This window comes from Myotis nattereri, assembly GCF_964212035.1.
Source record: "Myotis nattereri genome assembly, chromosome: 3".
Classification (NCBI taxonomy): domain Eukaryota; kingdom Metazoa; phylum Chordata; class Mammalia; order Chiroptera; family Vespertilionidae; genus Myotis; species Myotis nattereri.
Window position 1 is genome coordinate 160,858,962 of NC_138077.1, and position 22,168 is coordinate 160,881,129.

The window sequence follows — 22,168 nt, forward strand, 5'->3', positions numbered from 1 at the left end:
TAAGAGAGGGAAGAATAAAATGACAGGGCTGCAGCAGGATTTTTGTAGGAGGTTAAAAAATTGTTCACCATTAAAAAATAATCATGATAAAAATAACTTTAGATGTTCACATAACACTACAGCAATAGTATAAAGATGATAGGACCAAATGTTTTCAAAATAATTCAATATGGTTCCTGATATCTTCAAATCTATCCCTACTGCAGCGGTTCTCCAAGGGTGGTTTTAGGACCAGCGGTAACAGCATTACCTGGGAATTTGTTAGAAATGCAAAGCCTACGGCTTTGTCCCGAACCATCTCAGAAACTTTCAGCGTGGGCCCAGCAATTTATGGTTTAACCAAATACGAATCAGAGAGTTTTGCTGTTTCTGCTGGATACCAAAAAAATTAGCGAATATGGTCAATTCTTTTTAAACAACTGGTCCATGTGCTAAACAATAAAAATCAGTCAGACCAGTTTGTTGAATGACATAATGTTCTCTTTGAATATGAGAGAGCTGTCATCCTAGTATTTTTTTTGTACAACAACAGCAGAACAAATTGCTTAAAACAGCTACCTTAATTATGTGGTTTCTGAGCATATGTATTCTCTTCTTCAGCTACTTAGGTGGACCCACTGAGACAATAGTGCAAGTTTGCCTGAATCCTTTATTTAATTGTTTTCCCACCTGCTGGTCATTCATTCAGCAAATATTAAATATCTACTACATGCCATACACTACATATATATCAGTGACAAAAACAGACAATGAACCCTGCCCTTGAGGAACTCATATCTTAGTGGGGAGATAAACAAAAACAATAAATGATACAATCAATAATTACATTAGAGAATGTTAGAAGGTGAACAATGCTATGGAGGAAAATAAGCATAGTAGGACAAGGTAAAGAGAATTGGAAATGCTGGTTATGGAAAGTGGGGTGTCAATGTTAAGTAGTATTATGGTAGACTCATTGAGTGGGTGACAAATGAACAAAGGTTTGAAGGGGATGATGGAGTGGATCATGAGATATATGGGAAAGGAGGGTGATCTAGCAGAGAGCTGAAGTAAAGGCCTGAAGGAGGGAGCATATCTAGTGTGTTTGATATTCAACTAGGAAGTCTGTGTGCCTGGAGCAGAGTGAGCATGAGGGGAATTTAATAAATAAAAGTTTGAGAAGAAACGAAGGGTCAGATCACTGTGGAAGTCGTGGTAAGTCATTGTAAAAACTTGTGCTTTTACTCTAAGGGAAATGGGGGACTATCCCCGGGTTTTGAGTAGAAGAGTGACATGATCTGAGTTATGTCAAAACATTTTCATTCATTTTCCTCTAAGTCTATGTATAAATTCAACTATTTATGCAGTGGGTTGGAAGACACTGCTATTATTTTTTTTTCTTTTCTTTATGTTCTGCATGAAGTTATTTAAAAGTAAGGCAAGTTACTTTATTTGTTAACAAAGAAGAAACTGTTTTCTTGGAGACAATTAGAAGATAGAGTTGGAAGATAATCCATTCTCCTTTACTTGGGTCTTGTTTTCTGCCTTCTACGTGGTTTTTTGTTTGTTTGTTTGTTTGTTTTGTTTTGTTTTTATCTGCTTCCTGAGACCCAATATGTAACCTTGGGTTTGGGTGCTCAGGTTTGTTTTTTACACCACGCAGCTGACAGCTCACAGAATTGTGAGTGAAGCCTTGGGACTTGATTCACCACTGAAGTGAAACTAAAATGGAAACCTGTATTTGAGGAATGGCTCTGTCAGTGGCTTATTAAAAAACCAATGCCCAGTCCACAAAATGCCTACAGAAGGTAATAGATTTGCCAACCTTTTGGTAAGACAGAGCAAGGGGTAGTCTCTCTGAGCAGAACTGTGGAAACTTTTCTATCAAAATCCAATCCTAGATCTTGCTTTGTTTGGTATTACTGTGACCCCTAATACTGAAGAAACCTGTTTTGAAATTCACAAGTGGCAATGGGACTTGTAGACTTAATAAAAAACTATCAGGTATTATTTCTTTCCCTCATTTATTCAAATGTTTACTGAATACCTGTTAGAGTCAAATATTATACTAGGTTCCTGGGAACTTGTACAAAATTCAAATTCTCAGCCCCCCCCCCCCCCCCCCCGCAACAAATCGCCTGGATCAGCAGGTGACTGTATGCACATTCAAGTGCGAAAAGCACAGCAGTATAAAATGAAAGGCATAGTATAGGACAAAACATCTCAAAACAACTAACTCTCTCTTAAGAGTGAAGGCACACAAGAATCATGGGAAAAAAAGAAAGAAATTGCCCCTGGCTCATATTTTTTCAGGGCAGGTGTATAACTATTCTTAATTTTCTTAATTTTGAAGAGAGACAAAGATGGTCAATTTAAAGAAATAAAAGGAGAGGAGAAGTCCAAATTATAGAGAGAAATAAATCAAATGAAGAATTTAATCACATGACTTCAAACAAAGAGGAAAAGAAAAAAACCTTCAAAGCCTTCCTAAATTTTCAAAGTGAGAACATATTCTATTGAGGCTTCTAATTCCAGGCCTGCTTGTCTTTGAGGCTCACATCCTTGGTAGTGTTCAAAAGCCTTCACGTTGAGGGAATGTTCAAAGCAAGGGTCTCTTGGGACTTTCTTTCTATACAGTATCATCTGGCTGTGCCTCTAACTATTCTGCCAAGTCACATTCTCAGGTGCTGGAGAGCATTATTTCCCTAAGCAACTAGGTGTTCAAGTCCTGATTTCTACAACCAGAATCTGCAGTCTTCCTTTGTAAAAAATGACCACTGAATCTTAGTGGTTTCTCTTGTTTTAATCCTAAACTATGCTGCCTTGTCAAATATATCATAGCATAGTTTCACCTTGTGTGTATGTGTCAATGTGTGTGCATGTGTGGTTTTTTTTAAAAATACATTTTATTGATTTTTCACAGAGAGGCAAGGAGAGAGATAGTTAGAAATATCGATGAGAGAGAAACATTGATCAGCTGCCCCCTGCACACCTCGCACTGGGGATGTGCCCGCAACGAAGGTACATGCCCTTGGCCGGAATCGAACCTGGGACCTTTCAGTCCGCAGGCCGATGCTCTATCCACTGGGCCAAACCGGTTAGGGCTATGTGTGGGTTTTTAAACACATGACAGGTTAGTTCTGATATCTTGCTAAAGTGCAAACATCCTTGCCATCTTTCCACGATTAAAATAGATTCTTTCCTCTTTCTTATTGAATTATTAATTTCTAGCATGTGTATTATGGAGGAGGCCTACTATAGGTCACTGGATGCATTATGAATAATGGGAAAAAGGAAGTCCCCTGTTTCCCAACGTTGGTTGGCGTGCAAGCACAGGCCTGGATAACTCAATATGCTTTTCGACTCAGGGGTCCTCTGGGTCTGCCTGTGACTGCTATGTGAACTTACTGTTCCTGCCAAATACATCAGCTGGGTGGGAACATTAATTCATTTTAACAGAGAAGTATGTCAATGTTGCTCTCAAAAAAGTGCTGAGCTGCTGTATTGGAAAAAACTGCATTCCAAGAAAAGAAAAAGTGGGGGGTGCTGTTTTTAATAGTGTCCTATCTTTCAATCCTAGAAATATTGTATTTTGCCCATTTTCTCTTGGTCCAGGTTTTCCTGGGGTTAGTCCTGACTCCCTCTGCATCAGAAATAATTAGGCATCTTTGTTTTCAGAGTCCAGGTAGAGTAATAGTATTTCTTTGGGTGAACTGGGCCGGTTTCTGCACCTTGTGGCTGACCTGGGCTGGCACCGTTTTTTTGTTCTTGTTTTTGTCTCCCTCGCACCCCGCCCCCCCCCCCCCCCCCCCCCCCGCCGCCTCCCCTCCTTCCAGCCGGCTGCACTGCCTTTGTTGAAGGGACTTAGGGAGTTCCCAAATTCTCAGGGGAGAGGCTTAAAACCTCTTCCCACTCTAGGAACTACTAAATGTGTGCAGACCTAAGGAATGTGGGTCCATTTGATCCCTAAAGTCAATCACACAGTGGCACAAGAAACTTTCCAAATGGCCTCGCTGTGATAGCGAAACCTGGGCTGCACTTACAACCCACGCCAGATGACAAAGCTGTCTCCAGCAGAAACACTGAGAAATGGCACAACGCTGATTTCTTTTTCTCTCCTTCAGGCTGAGTGGGAATGGATGGAGCATGCAGCCAAAGATTAGCCATCTCAGTATTTACCCACCACTTTCCCAGTTTGACAGTGTTTTCTGAGACTGACGTTTGTGTATCCTTTTTCCTAAATGATCCTTAAAAGTAACTCTCTCCCTTCTTATTCTGGGCACCTGAGGCAGTAACATCTTGAAACACTGATGTATTTGCTGCTAGCTTTCATCAATTTCACCCATCCCTGCAGGCGGAGCCACATTGGTCCCAGCTCAAAGGCCCTGCGTTAGCATTGCACTTTTAATGGGGATGGTAGCTTTCTCAATTATTACTTAATTAAATAATGGGTATGCATTTGCCAATGTACTTCTAAAGTGGGATGCAAGCTACAACGGCCCACCTGCCCACAGGTAAGCAGAATATCTCACACTGACTCTCTGTTGCTTCTCCAGAAGAGTTAACATTCCTTTTGCACCTGTACATGGCCAGGCACATAATCATATTCTTTAAACGTTGAGTGTGGCACCATGTAACACTGTCAGCCGTACAGCACCTCTAGGGTACTTCAGTCTTAAGATGTATTAATGAAAATATGTAAATGTCAGCAGGCTAATATTTATGTACACCAATCATTCAAAGGGGAAAAAGAGATCCTTTTTGGTCAATATTATTTTGAATATAAGGCTTTTCATTCCAAAGGTTTCTGGTTTCTTGAAGATTATTGTCTCCCAGAAAAATATTTGGGAAGAGAAAATATAAACGTGACTGACCACTGTCCAAAGGACCTAGACTCCCTAGGGAAACTAGACCCCCGGAGATGAAGAAAGAAAGGGCAAACAACTTTTCCTTTTCTCCCAGCCTTTCCATCAAGGTCGCCCTTTCTAATTAACAAGTCAAATAATTTTAGTAAGTAACTGATAAGAAAGCAAATTAAACTTTATTTGGTTTGGAAACTATTCCAATATACTTAAGAGTTGGTCTGAAGTCACTCTAAGAAATTTAACAGTAGCTCTGGCCGGTATGGCTCAGTTGGTTGAGCGTCGGCCAGTGCACCAAAAGGGTGCTGGTTAGATTCCAGTCAGAGCACATGCCTAGGAAGTGGGCTTGATCCCCAGCAGGGGCCTGAAGGAGGCAGCTGATCAATGATCCCCTCTCACTACTGATGTTTCTATCTCTCCCCCTCTCCCTTCCTCTCTGAAATCAGTAAAAATACATTTTTTTAAAAAGAAATTTAACAGTATACATATATCTTCTACCATTTCATGTTTTCTCAATGAGGAATCCCTTAAAACAAAAATAAAAACGACACCCCCCCATAAATGAGGGAGTAGCTTATTTTTTTAGAAAGGACTTGACAAGTTGAAGAAGCTAGCTTAGAGGCAATTTTTTCTTTGAGAAACTCCATTTAATCATTTACCTATCATGAATCACTTTAACTAGTAAGGACACAATTTTTAAAAATTCTATAAATTATGCATTGTAATGGTGACATAATCTCTCCATTAAAAACTTGATGAGAAAAGGAGCACTTACTAAAGAGTTTCAATAAGCACAGGCAAATCAAAATAGCTTTACAACTATTTTGTTAATTTAATGTTAAATTAAAGGGACATCCCTGTTTCCTGACTTCCTCAAGCCTGCAATTATGTGTACCACTTACCCTTATGTACTTAGGAGAAAAACATTTATAATTTTTGTTAGGACATAACCAAACACACAGTTTGTGAGCATGAACCCACATGAATGCCTGCCATTAAAATGCCTTCTTTGATGCAAAATAATCTAAAAGTGCTTACTGTAATAATATTGCTGGTTGTGCTGTTATTCTTACTCTAAGATTGTTGTAGGTGTGTTGTGGGATAAAGCAGATGAGCATTTACATTGGTGTCTCTAAGACCTATGATTGTCAACATGGCAGAAAAAAATAGATCCAAGATTCACGGGATAAAATAAAAGCTGGTAGCTCTGATTTGAATAGAAAGTTTCAGTTTGAACTCATAATGATTTTATCTTCAAATGATATATACAACATATGTGGTTTACAAATTAGCTCTGTCCAATGAAAATACCAAGAAACAAAGAGCAACCCAGTGCCAAGCACCTGTAGCACCAAAACTATGCTCTCTTCAATACTAAAATGAGAAGTATCTGAATCCAGGTTTTTACCAGGACATATACAAAAAGAACGTGAAGCATAATACCAGGAAGCAAAGAAGCCATCCAGACCACTAAAGACATGTCAAACGGACTCAAAAGCCAATTGAAGAGATTCCCACAACCCAAAATAGGATAATTTGAACATAAGGATATAATTTTATTGAACTGAAATATTTCAAATATGTTTAAGTATACACTGAGTAGCCAGATTATTATGACCACCTGACGTTTGTAGGCAAATTAGCTATATTTCGCGCTGAAGTTGCTAGAGGGACAGACCATTATAAATAGGGAAGCAGGTTGTTTACCATGGCAGTAGAAGTGATCTTTTTCTGAAGATATGGGTAAACAATGTGATTTAACAGCCTTAGAACATGGCTGTTAATATATATATATATATATATATATATATATATATATATACATACATATGTATATATATATAATAGTGTCATATGTTAATATATATATATATATATATATATATATATATATATATATCCTATCTAATAATAGACAAATAGGGTAATTAATGTACCTCCGCTACGCTTCCCATTGGCTAATCAGGGCAATGTGCAAATTAACTACCAACCAAGAGGGTGGCTGGCAGCCACACAGCTGAAGCAAGCAGGAGGCTTGCTTGCTCCAGTAAAGGAGGAAGCCAAGGTTCCCACCTGCCACGGCCCGGCTCTGAGCTCCTGAAGCAACAGCTCCAAAAGCAACAATGTTTCAATTATAGAAGCTACACAAAACCCAGATACCTGCTTTCAGCCAGCCGGGCCTCAGAGCTGGAGCCGGCTCTCAGCTCCAGTGACAGATATAGAAGATAAATAAATCCCAGAATAAAAAGAAAAAGAAAAAGGAGAGGCTGGGAGCTTCAGTCGCCCGACAGCCTGAAAACAGCCCTCAGCCCCACATCCAGGCTGGCCAGGGACCCCAGTGGGGACCCCCACCATGAAGGGGGTGTGACCAGCTGCAAACAGCCATCAGCCCCTCACCCAGGCTGGTCAGGCACCCAAGCAGGATCCCCACCGTGATCCGGGACACCCTTCAGGGCAAACCAGCCGGCCCCCACCTGTGCACCAGGCCTCTATCCTATATAGTAAAAGGGTAATATGCAAACTGACCCTAACAGCAGAAAGACTGGGAATGACTGGTCACTATGACACACACAGACCACCAGAGGGCAGACGCTCAATGCAGGAGCTGCCCTCTGGTGGTCAGTGCGCTCTCACATGGGGGAGCTCTGCTCAGCCACAAGCAAGGCTGATGGCTGCCAGTACAGCGGTGGTGGTGGGAGCGTCTCCTGCCTCCTCAGCAGTGCTAAGGATGTCCGATTGCAGCTTAGGTCTGCTCCCCGCTGGCAAGTGGACATCCCTGAAGGGCTGCCAGGCTACCAGAGGGATGTTTGATTGCCATCTTAGGCCCAATCCCCCCAGGGAGCAGAACTAAGCCAGAAAGTGGTCATCCTCCGAGGGGTCCCAGACTGCGAGAGGGCACAGGCCAGGCTGAGGGACCCCCGCCCCCGAGTGCACAAATTTTTGTGCACCGGGATATATATATATATATATATATATATATATATATATATATATATATATATCCCACGTTCAAAGACTGTTAAGTTGTGTTGTTTACCCATATTGCATTGTTCTGGGGTAGTGGAGACCAAATATTTCCAAAGCCCCTTAAGAATGGTCACTTCTGTTGTGGTAAACAACCTGCTTCCCTATTTATAATGGTCTGGCCCTCTAGCAACTTCAGTGCGAAATTATAGCTAATTTGCCTACAAATGTCAGGTGGTCATAATCTGGCCACTCAGTATATAAGTCAATATGTAAATATTAGTAATAATAAACTTACTGGTCACTTTTGAATGATGTTAGGGAAGCAATATCTTAAAATTGATAAAGAAAAAGGATTGGTGCCATCTCTCTCTTGGTAACCAAATGGCTAATGAAGGCAAGTTTCTCTTTATAAAACATATCAGCAAATAAAGGAAAAAGAAGTTATGAAATAGCACTATTTTGCAACCTCCAATGAATTATTGGACCTAGGCAATGATCATTAAAGACAACTAACATAAAAAGAGAAACCCGGACAGTATTCCTCCTGATAGAAGTATTACCCAATGATCCAATGGTCTTGGAAAACAAACTTGAAGCTAATAAAACTTCAGTATAGAAATATCAACATAAAGAAAATATCCTGGTTACAATCAGCAAAACCTAGATTGAGAAAATTCTGTAGAACAAATGAACTTTTGTGTGTGTGTGTGTGTGTGTGTGTGTGTGAGTGTTTTTTGTTTGTTTATTTGTTTGTTTGTTTTAATAATAGAGCAAGAGAGAGGGTGAGAAATTCTAGATTAAGAGAAATATAGGTGACATAATTAATTGCAATGTACAGACCTTATGCACTCCTGATTTGAAGAATGTATGGACTTTAATGTTAATCCTAATTTAAATTAACTATTCAAATTAAATATTAATGAGATTATTGGAGAAGTTTGAAAACAGACTAAATATATAACATTATTAAGGAAGTATGGTTGATTCTTATGTAGGACAATGACATTGTGTTTATTTTTAAGAATCTTAATCTTTTAGTGATACATGCTGAAATTTTATAAGTGAAATAATATGATGTCTGACGTTTGCTTCAAAATAATCATTGGAGAGGGGAAAAGTGAGCACTGGTATAGATGAAACAAGGTTGGCCATGAATTAATAGTTATCCAATCTGTGTGGTGGGTATACAGAGATTCATTACACCATTAGTGTCTCTATAAATATGACATTTTCTTTCATTAAAAGGTTAAAAATACTCGTTTGACATTTGTCAATGAGCATCAGGTTACTATGGGAAATACTTATACAATAAAATCCAAACTACTATAATTAGGATATAGATTTAAATTAGAGTGGAGATAGCAGCTTTTGAGGTCATTTTGGTCAACTTTTGTCAAACAGATTTTACCTAAACCATGTATTCTGCTCATTTCTAAGCCACTAGCATAGTTGTCTTCTTTGGTCTGATTGTAGTATTTGGTGAAGCAACAAGACAGGATTAGACTTGATGAAGAAAACAGCAAGAAAGCATCAAAAAATTATTTGGGCTACTACCCCTACATTTATTTTGATAACTCTACCAACTGAATGATACCTGCAAATTAATTTTACCAGATGAGTTTTCCCCCACTATACAAACAGCTCCCCTCATCACAGGCAGTAGGAAAATGCATTTCCCAAAGCTATACTCCCACAGTTCTCGTTATACAATCCACACATTTGTGGCAGTGCTGTCTCATGGAAAGCTCACAGCAAAAGGAAATGTGATATAAACACATGGAAACATATGGCTTACTAAGTTCTTCTCTGATACTCCAAAATGGTTCGAGGGCTTATATTATAACGGGGGATACCCCAAGTGCTAATTGTGACTGACTAATCAACAACCAAAGACCTCTAATTAATTGCATTGTTCTGGGGTAGTGGAGACCAAATATTTCCAAAGCCCCTTAAGAATGGTCATATTTATGTGAAATGGTCCTACATGTGAGATTACTTACTCTTCTTATCTCTACTGCCCGTCTCCTTCAATAGCTTATGCTATACTAATTCAAATCTAACCATTGAGATTCTTCTTGGTACGTCTAACAGTATAAGGGGACAGTATTACGGCTATTTCTGTCTTAAATTTCATTAGAAGCTGTTCATTTTTAGTGCTCAGAAGTAGAAACACTAAATAGGAGATAAGATCCTATATAATAAAAGGCTAATATGCAAATCAACCAAACTGCGAAACGACTGGCCACTATGACACACACTGACCACCAGGAGGCAGTCACTCAATGCAGGAGCTGCCACCTGGTGGTCAGTGCACTCCCACAGAGGAAGTGACACTCATCTAGAAGCCAGGCTCTCAGCTGATGGCTCCCGCCACAGTGGCAGCACTAAGGGTGTCCGACTGCTGGCTTAGGCCCACCCTCCACAGGGAACAGGCTTAAGCCATCAGTCAGACATCCCCCCCCGAGGGCTCCCAGACTGTGAAAGGTCACAGGCTGGGCTGAGGGACCCCCACCCCCACCCCCCGAGTGCACAAATTTCATGCATTGGGACTCTAGTTTTAAAATAATTATCAACATTGAAATTATAGCCATAGACATCAGAAACTTTTGCCCTATAAGATATACCCCAATATAAGGTTATGTTGATAATACAGATTTTGAGGAATCAAAATGTTACTATTGGAATTATAACCAATGGTCAATTTATCCATGGTATTGCATGAATAAGCAAAATTCATGGTAATTTAAAACCTTAGCAATTACTTTCAGTATTTTCTTTCAGTAGTACTTTACTAGAACTACATATATGAACTAAGAGCTATTGATTTAGAATTCCACTTCTCTCCTATATACTTGCTACCCTTTTAAAGAGAGAAAAAAAAAAAAACGCAGGCAATAGAGTTATGTGGGAGATGAGGGGTATGAAGAGGAAATAGAGAAAACAGAAGAAGTAAGGAGTAGGGAAAAAATGAGGCGAGCAGGCCTCAAAAAAAAAAAAAAAGAAGTGGAAGGCTGGTTTATAGAATGCTGCAGAAAAATGGATGCAATGAAAAGTGCAAATAGATATTTAAAAACTTGAGTGAGTAGTTTCTATACCTTATTTTTCTTCAAAAATTCACTGTTAATGATTTTAAGTAATGCATAATTTCAATCTGATATTCGGCTTAACATGTTAGATACCAAGTGATGGTGTGCCTTATTAGAGAATCAATAGCCTGTTTTTTTCTTTTTGTGGTCTCAGGTAAATTTTTGCCATTGCTTGCAAAGGAGTTTAGGTCCTAAAGTTCCTTAACATTTCTGTTTTGAAATGTTAAGGAACTTTTGGCTAAAATCCAATTTAATCAATAGCAAATTGAGCTAAATAAGAACAAATCGAAAGATATCCTGGGAAAGCATCCAGCATTTTTGGAGCCTTAAGCCAATCAAATTGGAGAGAACAGAAGGTAGTGTAGGTGGAATTAATGGGACCAAGTTGCTGGCTCATCAAGTAATCATAATAGTCAAAAGCACATAACAGTCAGTTTGAAAAATCTCTCCATTCATTTGATAGCTGACAAAGGACTCAGCAAAGATTCAACACAAAGGACAATAAGGCTGCTTCTCAGAGGACTCACCTGTCTTTCCCAGTTTCCTTCTTAAAAACTCCATCACAGTAACTCATGCGCTTCTCTGTGGTGACATAAATTTGGGCACTTGGATAGATATCAACAGTCTTTTTCAACATGTTGTAAACGATGCCATTGCCATCTTTCCTCATATTGCGGAAAGGGCCCCAAATCACATATATAGTGGTGTTTGCCTCCTTGAAAAAATAATCAGGGCTTTTTAGCAAAAGAGGAACGCTGGTATGGGATACAACTCGAATCATTGTCATGCGGCCAACGTCTTCTTCGTAACCCTTGGTGGGGGCGTTGTTCATTCTCCAAATGCAGGAGGCCTGGTCTATCTCATTCCCCACCTTCTGGCCGACCATCTGACCTGAGTTGGACACGATGGCACAAAGGTCGCAGTCCAGCTGCAAAGGCTGAAAAACATGAAGAGAAACAAGATGAGGGAAGAAATATAAATTAGTAAGGCCCACCTATCCAAACAAATTTCTCTGGGAAAACAGAAAATTCAGATATGTATACCTGCTGAATGTAGGAATATCTCTGACATATACATACCAGTACTATACTGAGCGCCCCAGGATATCAAACTAGGGCCATCCTTTCATTTAAAAAGGGAATACAAATTGTTAAGTAATAATTTTAATTTCTATCCCCTCATATTGGTTTAAAGTTAAATGGACAAATTATCATGTGTTTTCTGCTCTAAATGGTGACTTTTCATTCAGAACTGTTAATTTCAAATGAAATAAGGAAATATAAAAAGATCTGATTCTTTAATAAGGATGATGGCTAAAAAGAAGGCAAAGGGAGCTATCCAGGCATCAATTCTATCTTTTACTTATGTGCATGAATGGTTATATAGAAGTTGATGAAAATATGAAAAATTCAGCAAATACAAGGTTCTGAAAAAGATTTTCAGAAAACTGCTTAAGTCAAGTCTCAGGTTATCAAAAATATTACAGAGATCCTTAAAAACTTCCTTTGCATCCCTGTGTTGGCTGGCTTTTGGGTTTACCTTTATTCTGGATGCGTAAGGAAAGGCTTCTTTTATGAACTCAGAGATCTCAGACTGTCCAGAGACAATCTCTAGGGCTACTCTAACAACCACCCTCCCTTTTCCTAACCAATGAGGTAACAGGGACTCATAGAGGTTAAGCACCAGCTTTCAGGACTTCAAATAAGCTAGATTGAGATAAGTGCTAAGTAAAGAAAATTAAAGCAAGGACAGGGGTTACTGCATGTGTGTGTGTGTGTGTGTGTGTGTGTGTGTGTGTGTGTTGGTAGAGTGATCAGTAAAGGCCTTAGGAGAAAAATGATATGTGATGAATAATCTGAATGAATAGGGATGGCTATAGGGATATTTTTTTTGTGGGGGGGGTAATATGAACTTGCTATGAAAAAGTTGAAAAATAAAAAATAAAAGAATTGATAAAAGGATGAAAGATCTTCATATTTCTTCAGTTCAACAATTGCTACAATATTTTCTTGTATTTTTCTCCTTCTAGATATATTATTGTAGGAAGGTTGAGAAATACCATTCATACAATTTGGTAACCTTGGTTTTTTATTTGATTTCATATCACTAAGCCTTTCCATGTCAATAAATAGTCCTTAGAGACATTTTTAATGCATACGCAATATTCCATTATATGGTATACCACAATGTACCTGCTTGCCTACTGCTGGGCATTCAGTTATTATCTGATTTTTTTTCTATTATAAAAAAACATTGCTTTGATGAACATACTTGTGCTTCCCATTGGATTTTGAATGCTAACAGTTATATATTAATTTAACTTTACTTCTTTGATTTAGTTTTCATTGTAGACCTATAAAATATACTAGGGAGACAAAGGCATCTACTTATTTGAGAGGTCAAAATTAAGAATTTTGAAGAAACTTGACTTGTAGAGCCCACAAAGGTTCATTTATGCGGTATCTTAAAACTGCTAACAAAGGGACTGCCCATAACTCCTGCTACAGTTAGATTTCTGAACTAAGGTGACAGCAGGTAGTCCAGGCACTAGGTTAGAATAGGTCCCTTCAAGGTAGATGAGCATATTAGTGCACTTTAAAATGAGGTTCTGAAGATTGGTGCCTTAGTGAAGACTTCACCAATGGCCAAATGGAGACACGAGAAGGTGTCTCTTAGGATCAGGCATTGATCTAAGGCTCGTCATCAAGCATCTAGGAGCCTAAAATCTTTTGGGGTGATAAAGAACACTTAGCTCAGTTCTCCAACGCCACTCAGAGTCATGCAAATCAATGCCTGATTTAAATCGAGTGTGTCATATGGCACACTCCAACTTATCACCAAGATGCATATGGTGCGGGGAAGTTATATTCAATTTTTTGCTCCAAGAGGTTGCTTCACTGTATAATAAAAGCATTTTGGGGGGTGTGGACTCCACAATTAAAAAAAATATCATAAAGGAAAAAGGAAGATATAAAGAAAATGCCTTAGACATGTTCTAATCTACAAAATGCAGCAATTTGCATTGGATTTCCCAGTCACAAAAGCGAATTAGCTGGTTCTGCTGTAACAAGGCTTAATTTAACTAATAAGAATCAACATACTGGTTTCACTTGACAGTCGTAACCCCTGAAAGTGATCAATTAAGGCATCACAATCTGTTTCATGACAACATATCGGGATGCTGCAGCTGTGCAGATTATGAGGTCACCAGCTGACTAGCAACTTGAGGGCAAACAATGGGAACAACAGCCTCTTATTTAAGTAACAAATATGTAATTGGGCAGAGTGCTATGAATGCAATGCCTTTAGGGATAGATGATCATTTTTAAATTGCCTCTTTCTTTCATCCTAATCATTTGGCTGTATTGTCACCATGGCCAGAGTCTTAGGAGGGCATTGTCACATGGCCCTTCTGCTTAGTCACAGTCCTGCCTAGCTGTCTGACTTTCTGAATGAGGTACCAGAAAACATGTGTGCACACGGTGACTGCTCTATTTACCACTTGGTTGCAAGAACCATCCTTACAGTATGATAGGAGTGCAGGGTGAGATGAGTGAAACATTCTTCATCATAATAGAAGCTTCAGGTAACACAAAGAGCTTGCTTGCTATGGCCCAAAGGACTCATTTTTACCTTTGAAGGCACCTTCAAACTACAGTAAGCTATAATAAAAAGAAAGAAATACCTAGTCACAAATGGACAGTTTGATCCAAGAGCTGTTCTTATCTGGTTATCCGAGGTCCTTTTATTGGCTTTATCCCTGCATCTTGTGATCTCAACTTTCTTTGTTAAAATGCACTGCTGTTTCTTGAGCTCATTTATATTATTTGATTTGGGGTACTTGTTTGAAAATTTATTGCATATGCCTCCACTTGCTCAGTTTCTACCTCAGCAATCAGTTTCTTTCTAGGTTTTCTGAGACCATTGGAAAGAATTGTCTGGTTCTACTTTATCAAGTCCTCTCTTTATTCTGAATTCTCTTTTTCTGTTGATTTGTCCCTATTTCTATGCATGTGTTGTTGTTGTTGTTTTTTCATTACAAACAACTTGACCTCTTTATCTTTTTCTCTTGTACACTCAAAATATCATCAAGCCAAATACTTTGGTTAGGCTTGGGCTGTGTCTATACACTGAGAACCCTACAAATATACAGCCAAGTCTGTATGAGCTACAGTGTCCCTGCGGAAAGAAAGACCACAAATGTAAAAAAAATTCCTATTATTTGAAATCTAAGATATTGATTTTTATAATAATATCCCTATATTTGACTTGGGTATTTTCTCTCTCTGCAAAAGAATACTAGGTCTTGCTTACATATCTGGTTATAAACACTCAGCTTGGAGAAAATTAAGATTTTGATGACATCTATTAAAAAACTAAGTAATTTTTTACTTAGTATCTAATTTGTGCAAAGTGAAGGGTAACATAATTTTAAATTCCTAATCAGTGTGAGATTAACCTCAGTATATGATCAACTAAGATTCAGTTCATATACTTATTCAAAGGCGGAAGAGATTGCCTTGAAAATCAAGGTTTTTTTCCTCTACTAAAATGAATCTTGACATTTCCTTCCTTACAAAAAATAAAAATTTAATTTCTGTCTGTAGCACAGGTAGAGCATGGAAGAGAGAGGAAGGGAAGCAACAGTTAGATAAAGATGTATAAGTATAGGGTATGATATTCATTTATATAAACACTAGAGGCCTGGTGCACAAAAATTTGTGCACTTGGGGGGTGGGGGGGGGGTCCCTCAGCCTGGCCTGTGCCCTCTCGCAGTCTAGGACGCCTCGGGGGATGACCACCTGCTGGCTTAGGCCTGCTCCCCGGGGGATTGGGCCTAAGCTGGCAATCAGACATCCCTCTGGAAGCCTGGCAGCCCTCGGGGGATGTCCACTTGCCAGCGGGGAGAAGACCTAAGCTGCAGTCAGACATCCTTAGCACTGCTGAGGATGCAGGAGAGGCTCCCACCACCACTGGCAGCCATTAGCCTGGCTTGTGGCTGAGCAGAGCTTCCCCATGTGGGAGCTCACTGACCACCAGAGGGCAGCTCCTGCATTGAGCGTCTGCCCCCTGCTGGTCAATGTATGTCATAGTGACCAGTCATTCCCAGTCTTTCTGTTGTTAGGGTCAGTTTGCATATTACCCTTTTACTATATAGGATAGAGGCCTGGTGGACGGGTGGGGGCTGGCTAGTTTGCCCTGAAGGGTGTCCCGGATCAGGGTGGGGGTCCCACTTGGGTACCTGGCCAGCCTGGGTGAGGGGCAGATGGCTGTTTTCAGGCTGGCCACACCCCCTTCAGGGTGGGGGTCCCCACTGGGGTGCCTGTCCAGCCTGGGTGAGGGGCTGAGGGCCGTTTTCAGGCTGGCCAGTGACTGAAGCTCCCAGCCTCTCCTTTTTTTTTTTTTATTCTGGGATTTATTTACCTTCTATAATTGAAACTTCGTTGCTGTCACTGGAGCTGAGAGCCGGCTCCAGCTCTGAGGCCATGGCCTGCTGAAAGCAGGTATCTTGGGTTTGTTTAGCTTCTATAATTGAAACTTTGTTGCTGTCACTGGAGCTGAGAGCCAGCTCCAGCTCCATGGCCACCGCCGGCTGAAAGTAGGTATCCGGGTTTGTTTAGCTTCTATAATTTAAACTTTGTTGCTTTCGGAGCTTAGAGCCAGGCTGTGGCAGGTGGGGAATCTTGGCTTCTTTCATCACTGGAGCAAGCAAGCCTCCTGCTCGCTTCAGCTGCGTGGCTGCCGGCTGCCATCTTGGTTGGCAGTTAATTTGCATATCACCCTGATTAGCCAATGGGAAGCATAGCGAAGGTACGGTCAATTACCCTTTTTGTCTTTTATTAGATAGGATGATTGAGCACTTAATATGAGCCAGTCATCCTATCTAGCACTTTTTCACATTATTCCACTCAATTCTCATAATAAATTCTTCAAAACTTTGTTTTGTTTCCCACTATAGGGTTGAGGAAATGGACACAAACACAATGTCCAGTGGATAGTAGATACCATTCATGTTAAAAAGGAGCAGTTTACCTTTGATGATACACATTCACATCACTATTAAGAAGTGAGAGAGAATAAAGAAATATTTATTACTAGAGGCCAAGTGCACAAAATTCGTGCACTGGGAGGATGGTGTCCCTCAGCCCAGCCTTCACCCGAGGGGGGTGTCTGACTGCCAGTTTAGGCCCGATCCCAGGATCGGGCCTAAACTGGCAGTTGGATATCCCTCTTGCAATCCAGGACTGCTGGCTTCCAACCACTCACCTGCCTGCCTGCCTGATTGCCCCTAACTGCTTCTGCCTGCAGCCTGATCATGCCCTAACCACTCCCCTGCCAGCCTGATCGATGCCTAACTGCTTCCCTGCCATCCCAATCACCCCCAACTGCCCTCCCCTGCCTGCCTGGTTCCTCCTAACTGCCCTCCCCTGCCGGCCATCTTGTGGCATCCATCTTGTGCCCACATGGGGGCAGCCATCTTGTGCGAGGGTGTGATGGTCAATTTGCCTATTACTTCTTTATTATATAGAATCATTTTGCACTATTCCCAATATACATAGAAGTAAACACCTCAAATCTCACCATGTATTATATTAAAATTATTTGTATTAAATTATAAATTAATATTTTAAACATAGTGGTAGCCAAAAACTTCACCAAAAAAGAAAAAAAAAATTAACATTGATGAAAGCCTCCTCAGGAATGTTAGGCATACATGTGAGTGGAATTTACCTGTCCTCCCTGGCAATGTCATTATCATGGTAAAAGAAATTATATATATTTTTTCTTCATAATATTTTCAATTTTTAATATGGCTGAAATTTCAGTCTAACATAAATTAATCATGACTAGTATTATTAGCTTTAAAATGGTCCTTCAAATCTTACTCAATGTGCTTTTCAATTTTTTTTTCACAACAGCAGTGAGTTGTGTGTCTTTCTGAAGCATTAAATGGTTACAGTCCATGTCTGAAAAAAAAGAAAAATAAGACTCTGGCAGATGATGTTTCAATAAGCTGGTCTCCTCCCTTCATGAAAACCTCCTTGACATAAATTCACCTTAGAAACACCCACAATAGCTGTTTTCAAGTCCTTGGGAATGAAAGTTAGCTCAAAACTGCCAAGTCATTCTGTAACTCAAGGATTGTTCTCCCCTTTGTACTTCTGAAAACTCTAGGGTACTAGCCAACTGGGATACTATGCTCATAACATAGGTCATTTTACAGTTATGCTGACTTTTATTTTTATTATAAGTATGATTATTTGGCACAAAATGAATTCTGTTTGCAAAAATGCTGAAGAATGTGATAACTATGGGGGTGGGAATGAGAAAGATGTGTCTATTCTTATTGCTTTTTAAGAGTTTGCCACATTTTAATAGTCAGCTTTACTTTTGTGTTTAAGTATTATTTATGTACACCCTAGAAACCAATTTATCATGACATGCCCAACTGATCCTTGCCTTATTTAGAAAAAGAAAGGATGACCTACTAGTAAACTAAGATTATTTACTCTGATTGGCAAGTTTTAGCTTTTGTTGAGTCACAGTCACTTTTCAAATTCATATACATATAGTTAAAGAATCCTTTTGTTTCTCAGCATTAAATTTACTACACACACAGATATCCACAAATACACACATGTGACCACACACACACACACACACACACACACACACACACACGGTTACCCTTATCCAGTTGATGAGATAGCTCACTCTCCTATCTACTTTATCATCCTGCTCCTTACCCACCACTCTGGAAAATTCCTCTCCTATCTTCTGTGGGTAAGAACTTGACAAATGGCCTCATCCTTTTTGAATGATATATTGGGACAACTGCCAAGCACTTTACATTTTAATCAGTAAGAATGAAATATTTAACCTTTACTTTTTACTCCGTGAATAAGCTTATAGACAATAGAACAGATAATTAAAATCTGTGAATTAAAACTTGCAAAACAATGTGGTTCTCCCAGCAAAGAGAAATGGCCATGTACGAAAGGTCACCTGTCAACTAGTGGTAGTTATTAAATCTCTGCATTTATCACTGAGGTGGCTTTATGGAAAACGAAGGTCAAGACATTAAATTATGAAACAGCTAGGATTAGAAAAGGTCGCCAAAAACTCAGCTAAAATTTAACCGAACCTGTTAATTCTATATCCTGGAAGCAAACAGAAACAGCCGGGAATGAAACACAACACTGGATATGCTAATCTATCTCCCTACTTGAGCCCCTGAACTGAAAATGAGTTTCCATTTGATGTCTTGAAGTCTAAAATGAAACTTGCTCATCTCAAATCAAAACAGGAGCTTTGATAAATATTTCAGGACAAAAATCATATTTGAATCGAACCAGTTTAAATTATTAAAAGTATTGTTTTACATGACCCTCATGGTTACTTTCATTTCGACCATAAGAATGCAATTTAAAATATTGGAGATGGGGTACTCCTGGCATTTTAAATGCTATATAGGACAATCAATTCACCACCCACTAATTTACTACTTTAATGTTGAAACAAATGAGATCTTTGCTTTTCATCATCCAATTTGGACGGATTTGAAAAAAGCAGGTTGAACAGAGCTCCAGAGACACACTCTTCAGTTTGCTGTCATTTATTCCTCTGCTCTTTCTGAATGTCTTTAGAGTTTCAGTTTTAGAGGCTTCAACATGTATAATGATGCCATTGGGGAATAGATTTTGCCTTTATTCTCCTTGATGTTCTTTTGAGGTCTTTCAAGTGAAAGGTACAAAAGAGGCATTAACAATCTGGCATTGTTTTTATTGCTTGACAAAGGAAAAAATGTATTTTAATTTTCCCCGTGTTTCAGGAATGATTAAGCAAGCTGTTTTCATCTGTACGAGTCACTTTCAGCAGACCTCTAACTGTGAGCAAAGAACTGTGAAGACTGTTCTAGAGAGAAATCAACACAGTTCAATCCAGCCAGCTTATGTACTTCTTTCCCCCTCCACAAACCAGCATCTTTCAGTTGGTGCAGCTTTAGAAAGCAGTGTGTATAAATCATACACTATGAGTAACAGCATATAAAAAGACAGATTTGATAACCCATGGTTTGGCTCTGACTCTCTGTGGATTTGGGATATGGCATTTACCTTGATTTCTGCCTGGTGGCATTATATCCAAGCATAAAACTTAATATGGGGATGCATAAAAATGTTAATGTCAAGAAATAATTCTAAAACAGGCAACATAAAGCTATGCTTCTCAGTTACCATAGATAATGTGTTCTCTTTATTTGAAAGTTCCTTGAGAGAAATGGGTCTGTATAATCATGGAGGCATGCCCAAAAAAGCAGCTTGCTTTCTCTGGACTGGAAGGCAAAAAAAAAAAAAAAAAAAAGAGTCTTCTCAAACCAAGAGAGAGATTTCTCCCGCTGACTGGGATAAAGAAGTCATTTATATTTCACTATCACTATGAGATTATAATTAAATTGGACTCATTTACGACTGACTTCCTCTGGATTATTTTCCTCTCCTTTCAGGAAGATGAGTTCGGGACCCAGTGCTGACATACCATCCAGGTATGTCACACAAAGAAAATAAGAGAGAAAGCCATGGTATTAGTTTCTTATCATGGCACCCAACTAGGGACATGGTTCTCAACTGGTTGCACATTACAATGACCAGAACTTTTACAAAATTATAATGGCTGGAATGCATGCCTGGCCAAATGAATCAAACAACTCAAGAGGAAGGCACCTGTAAGTAAGTATTTTTCTATGTTCCACACGTGATTCCAATGAACATTTAGGGCTCAGAAATATTATCTTCGAGGAGTTGGTGGCAATAGAAGAGGAGCTCAAAATGCCTAATCAAAGGGATGAATGACAAAATGTAAATTGGTATCTTTGGGGACCAAGTGAGAAAGATGTTGGGGTAGTAAATCTTTCCAGGCACCACCTAATACCACTGCTTTGGTGAGCTGCACTTACACATCTTTGGTGCCCACAGCAAGGTGGCCCCCAAATATCCCACAATGACATATTATTTCTAATTAAAATCACTTGAGAAGTAGCAGGAGTGGGAAGAGCTCTCTGACTCTTCACTGTCTCTCTAAATGCAGAAAATAAATCTCCCTTGAAAAGTGCCCTCCCTGCTATAAAAGGGCTAAGAAATAATCAATCAAACTAAGGAAGAGACAGCTTTATCCCGGATATTGAAAATCCAGAGCTGAGAAACCTATATAAACAAACCCTTGTTAATTTTACAAATTTACTACCCTAAGCCAACATTCTACTTAAATTTCTTACTATGTACCCCTAAACTTATGTTTCATTGTCTTGTCAAATCCTCATAAATTTACTGTTTCTTTATTTAAAAGATATATTAATAGCCTGCTCTATTTCACTCACAGAGAATTCTTCTTTAAATTTTCCTGTGTACATATAATAAAACTCAGGATTTTCTCATGTTCTTCTGCCTTGTGCCAAGAAGATGCAAGAACTGAAGAAGGATAGAAAGGGAAATTCCCTCTCTCCAACAAAATGAAGTTAGTCCTAGATGTCAGAAGCTATGAAGAGTAAACGGAGATGATGTTGGAAGTTTCCATGTAGTACCAAGTATGAGAACTTTTATTTCCCACAACATTATTGTTAACTAGAGTCCTGGTGCACAAAATTCTTGCAGGGGGGTGTCCTTCAGCCTGGCCTGCAACCTCTCACAATCCGGGGGATGTCTGACAGCAGGATCAGGCCTAAACTGGCAGTGGGACATCCCCCTCACAATCCTGGACTGCTGGCTCCTAACTGCTCGCCTACCAGCCTGATTGCCCCTAACCCCTCTGCCTGCCTGCCTAATCACCCTTAACCACTCACCTGCCTGCCTGATCACCCCTAACCATTCTGCCTGCCTGATCACCCCTAACCGCTTCTGCATCTGCCCCCACTGGGGCAGCTTCATCCAGAAGGACGTCCAGAAGGTAGTTTGTCTGTCCGGTCTAGATAGCATATTATGCTTTTATTATTATAGATTATATAGCATTAGAGGTCTTTATATTCTAAGTAGAATTTGCTCTGAAAGCAAGGAAAATCATGTTACCTTATACATTTTCTTAATTCATGAGGAATTTCTGCCAGCCAGTAAGGGTTATGGTAATTTCAACATTTTGTTGACATGCATTCAATATAATTTTTTATCTTGTCTTATTTTTAGCCTGGAAGATAATTTATTTTGAGCGGAAGAGGTGGTAGAGATGGAATGATTGTGAATATAAGAGAATGTCCCACTAATGGAGTAAGAACCAAGGGAAGGA

General features: G+C 39.4%; 1 protein-coding gene across 2 annotated transcripts in view; it reads right to left on the bottom strand.

Annotated features, from left to right (window-relative positions):
• Positions 1-22,168, bottom strand: part of ST6GALNAC3 (ST6 N-acetylgalactosaminide alpha-2,6-sialyltransferase 3) — a gene marked incomplete at its 5' end in the record, with an annotated part of 300,668 nt that overhangs the window by 190,877 nt on the left and 87,623 nt on the right. The window contains one exon of one of the 2 annotated variants that reach the window (XM_081085315.1): positions 11,422-11,780. In XM_081085315.1, the coding sequence (XP_080941441.1) occupies positions 11,422-11,780 (359 nt within the window). Of the gene's footprint in view, positions 1-11,038; positions 11,832-22,168 lie in introns of those variants that run through there. The other variant, XM_081085316.1, reaches the window with a different exon arrangement.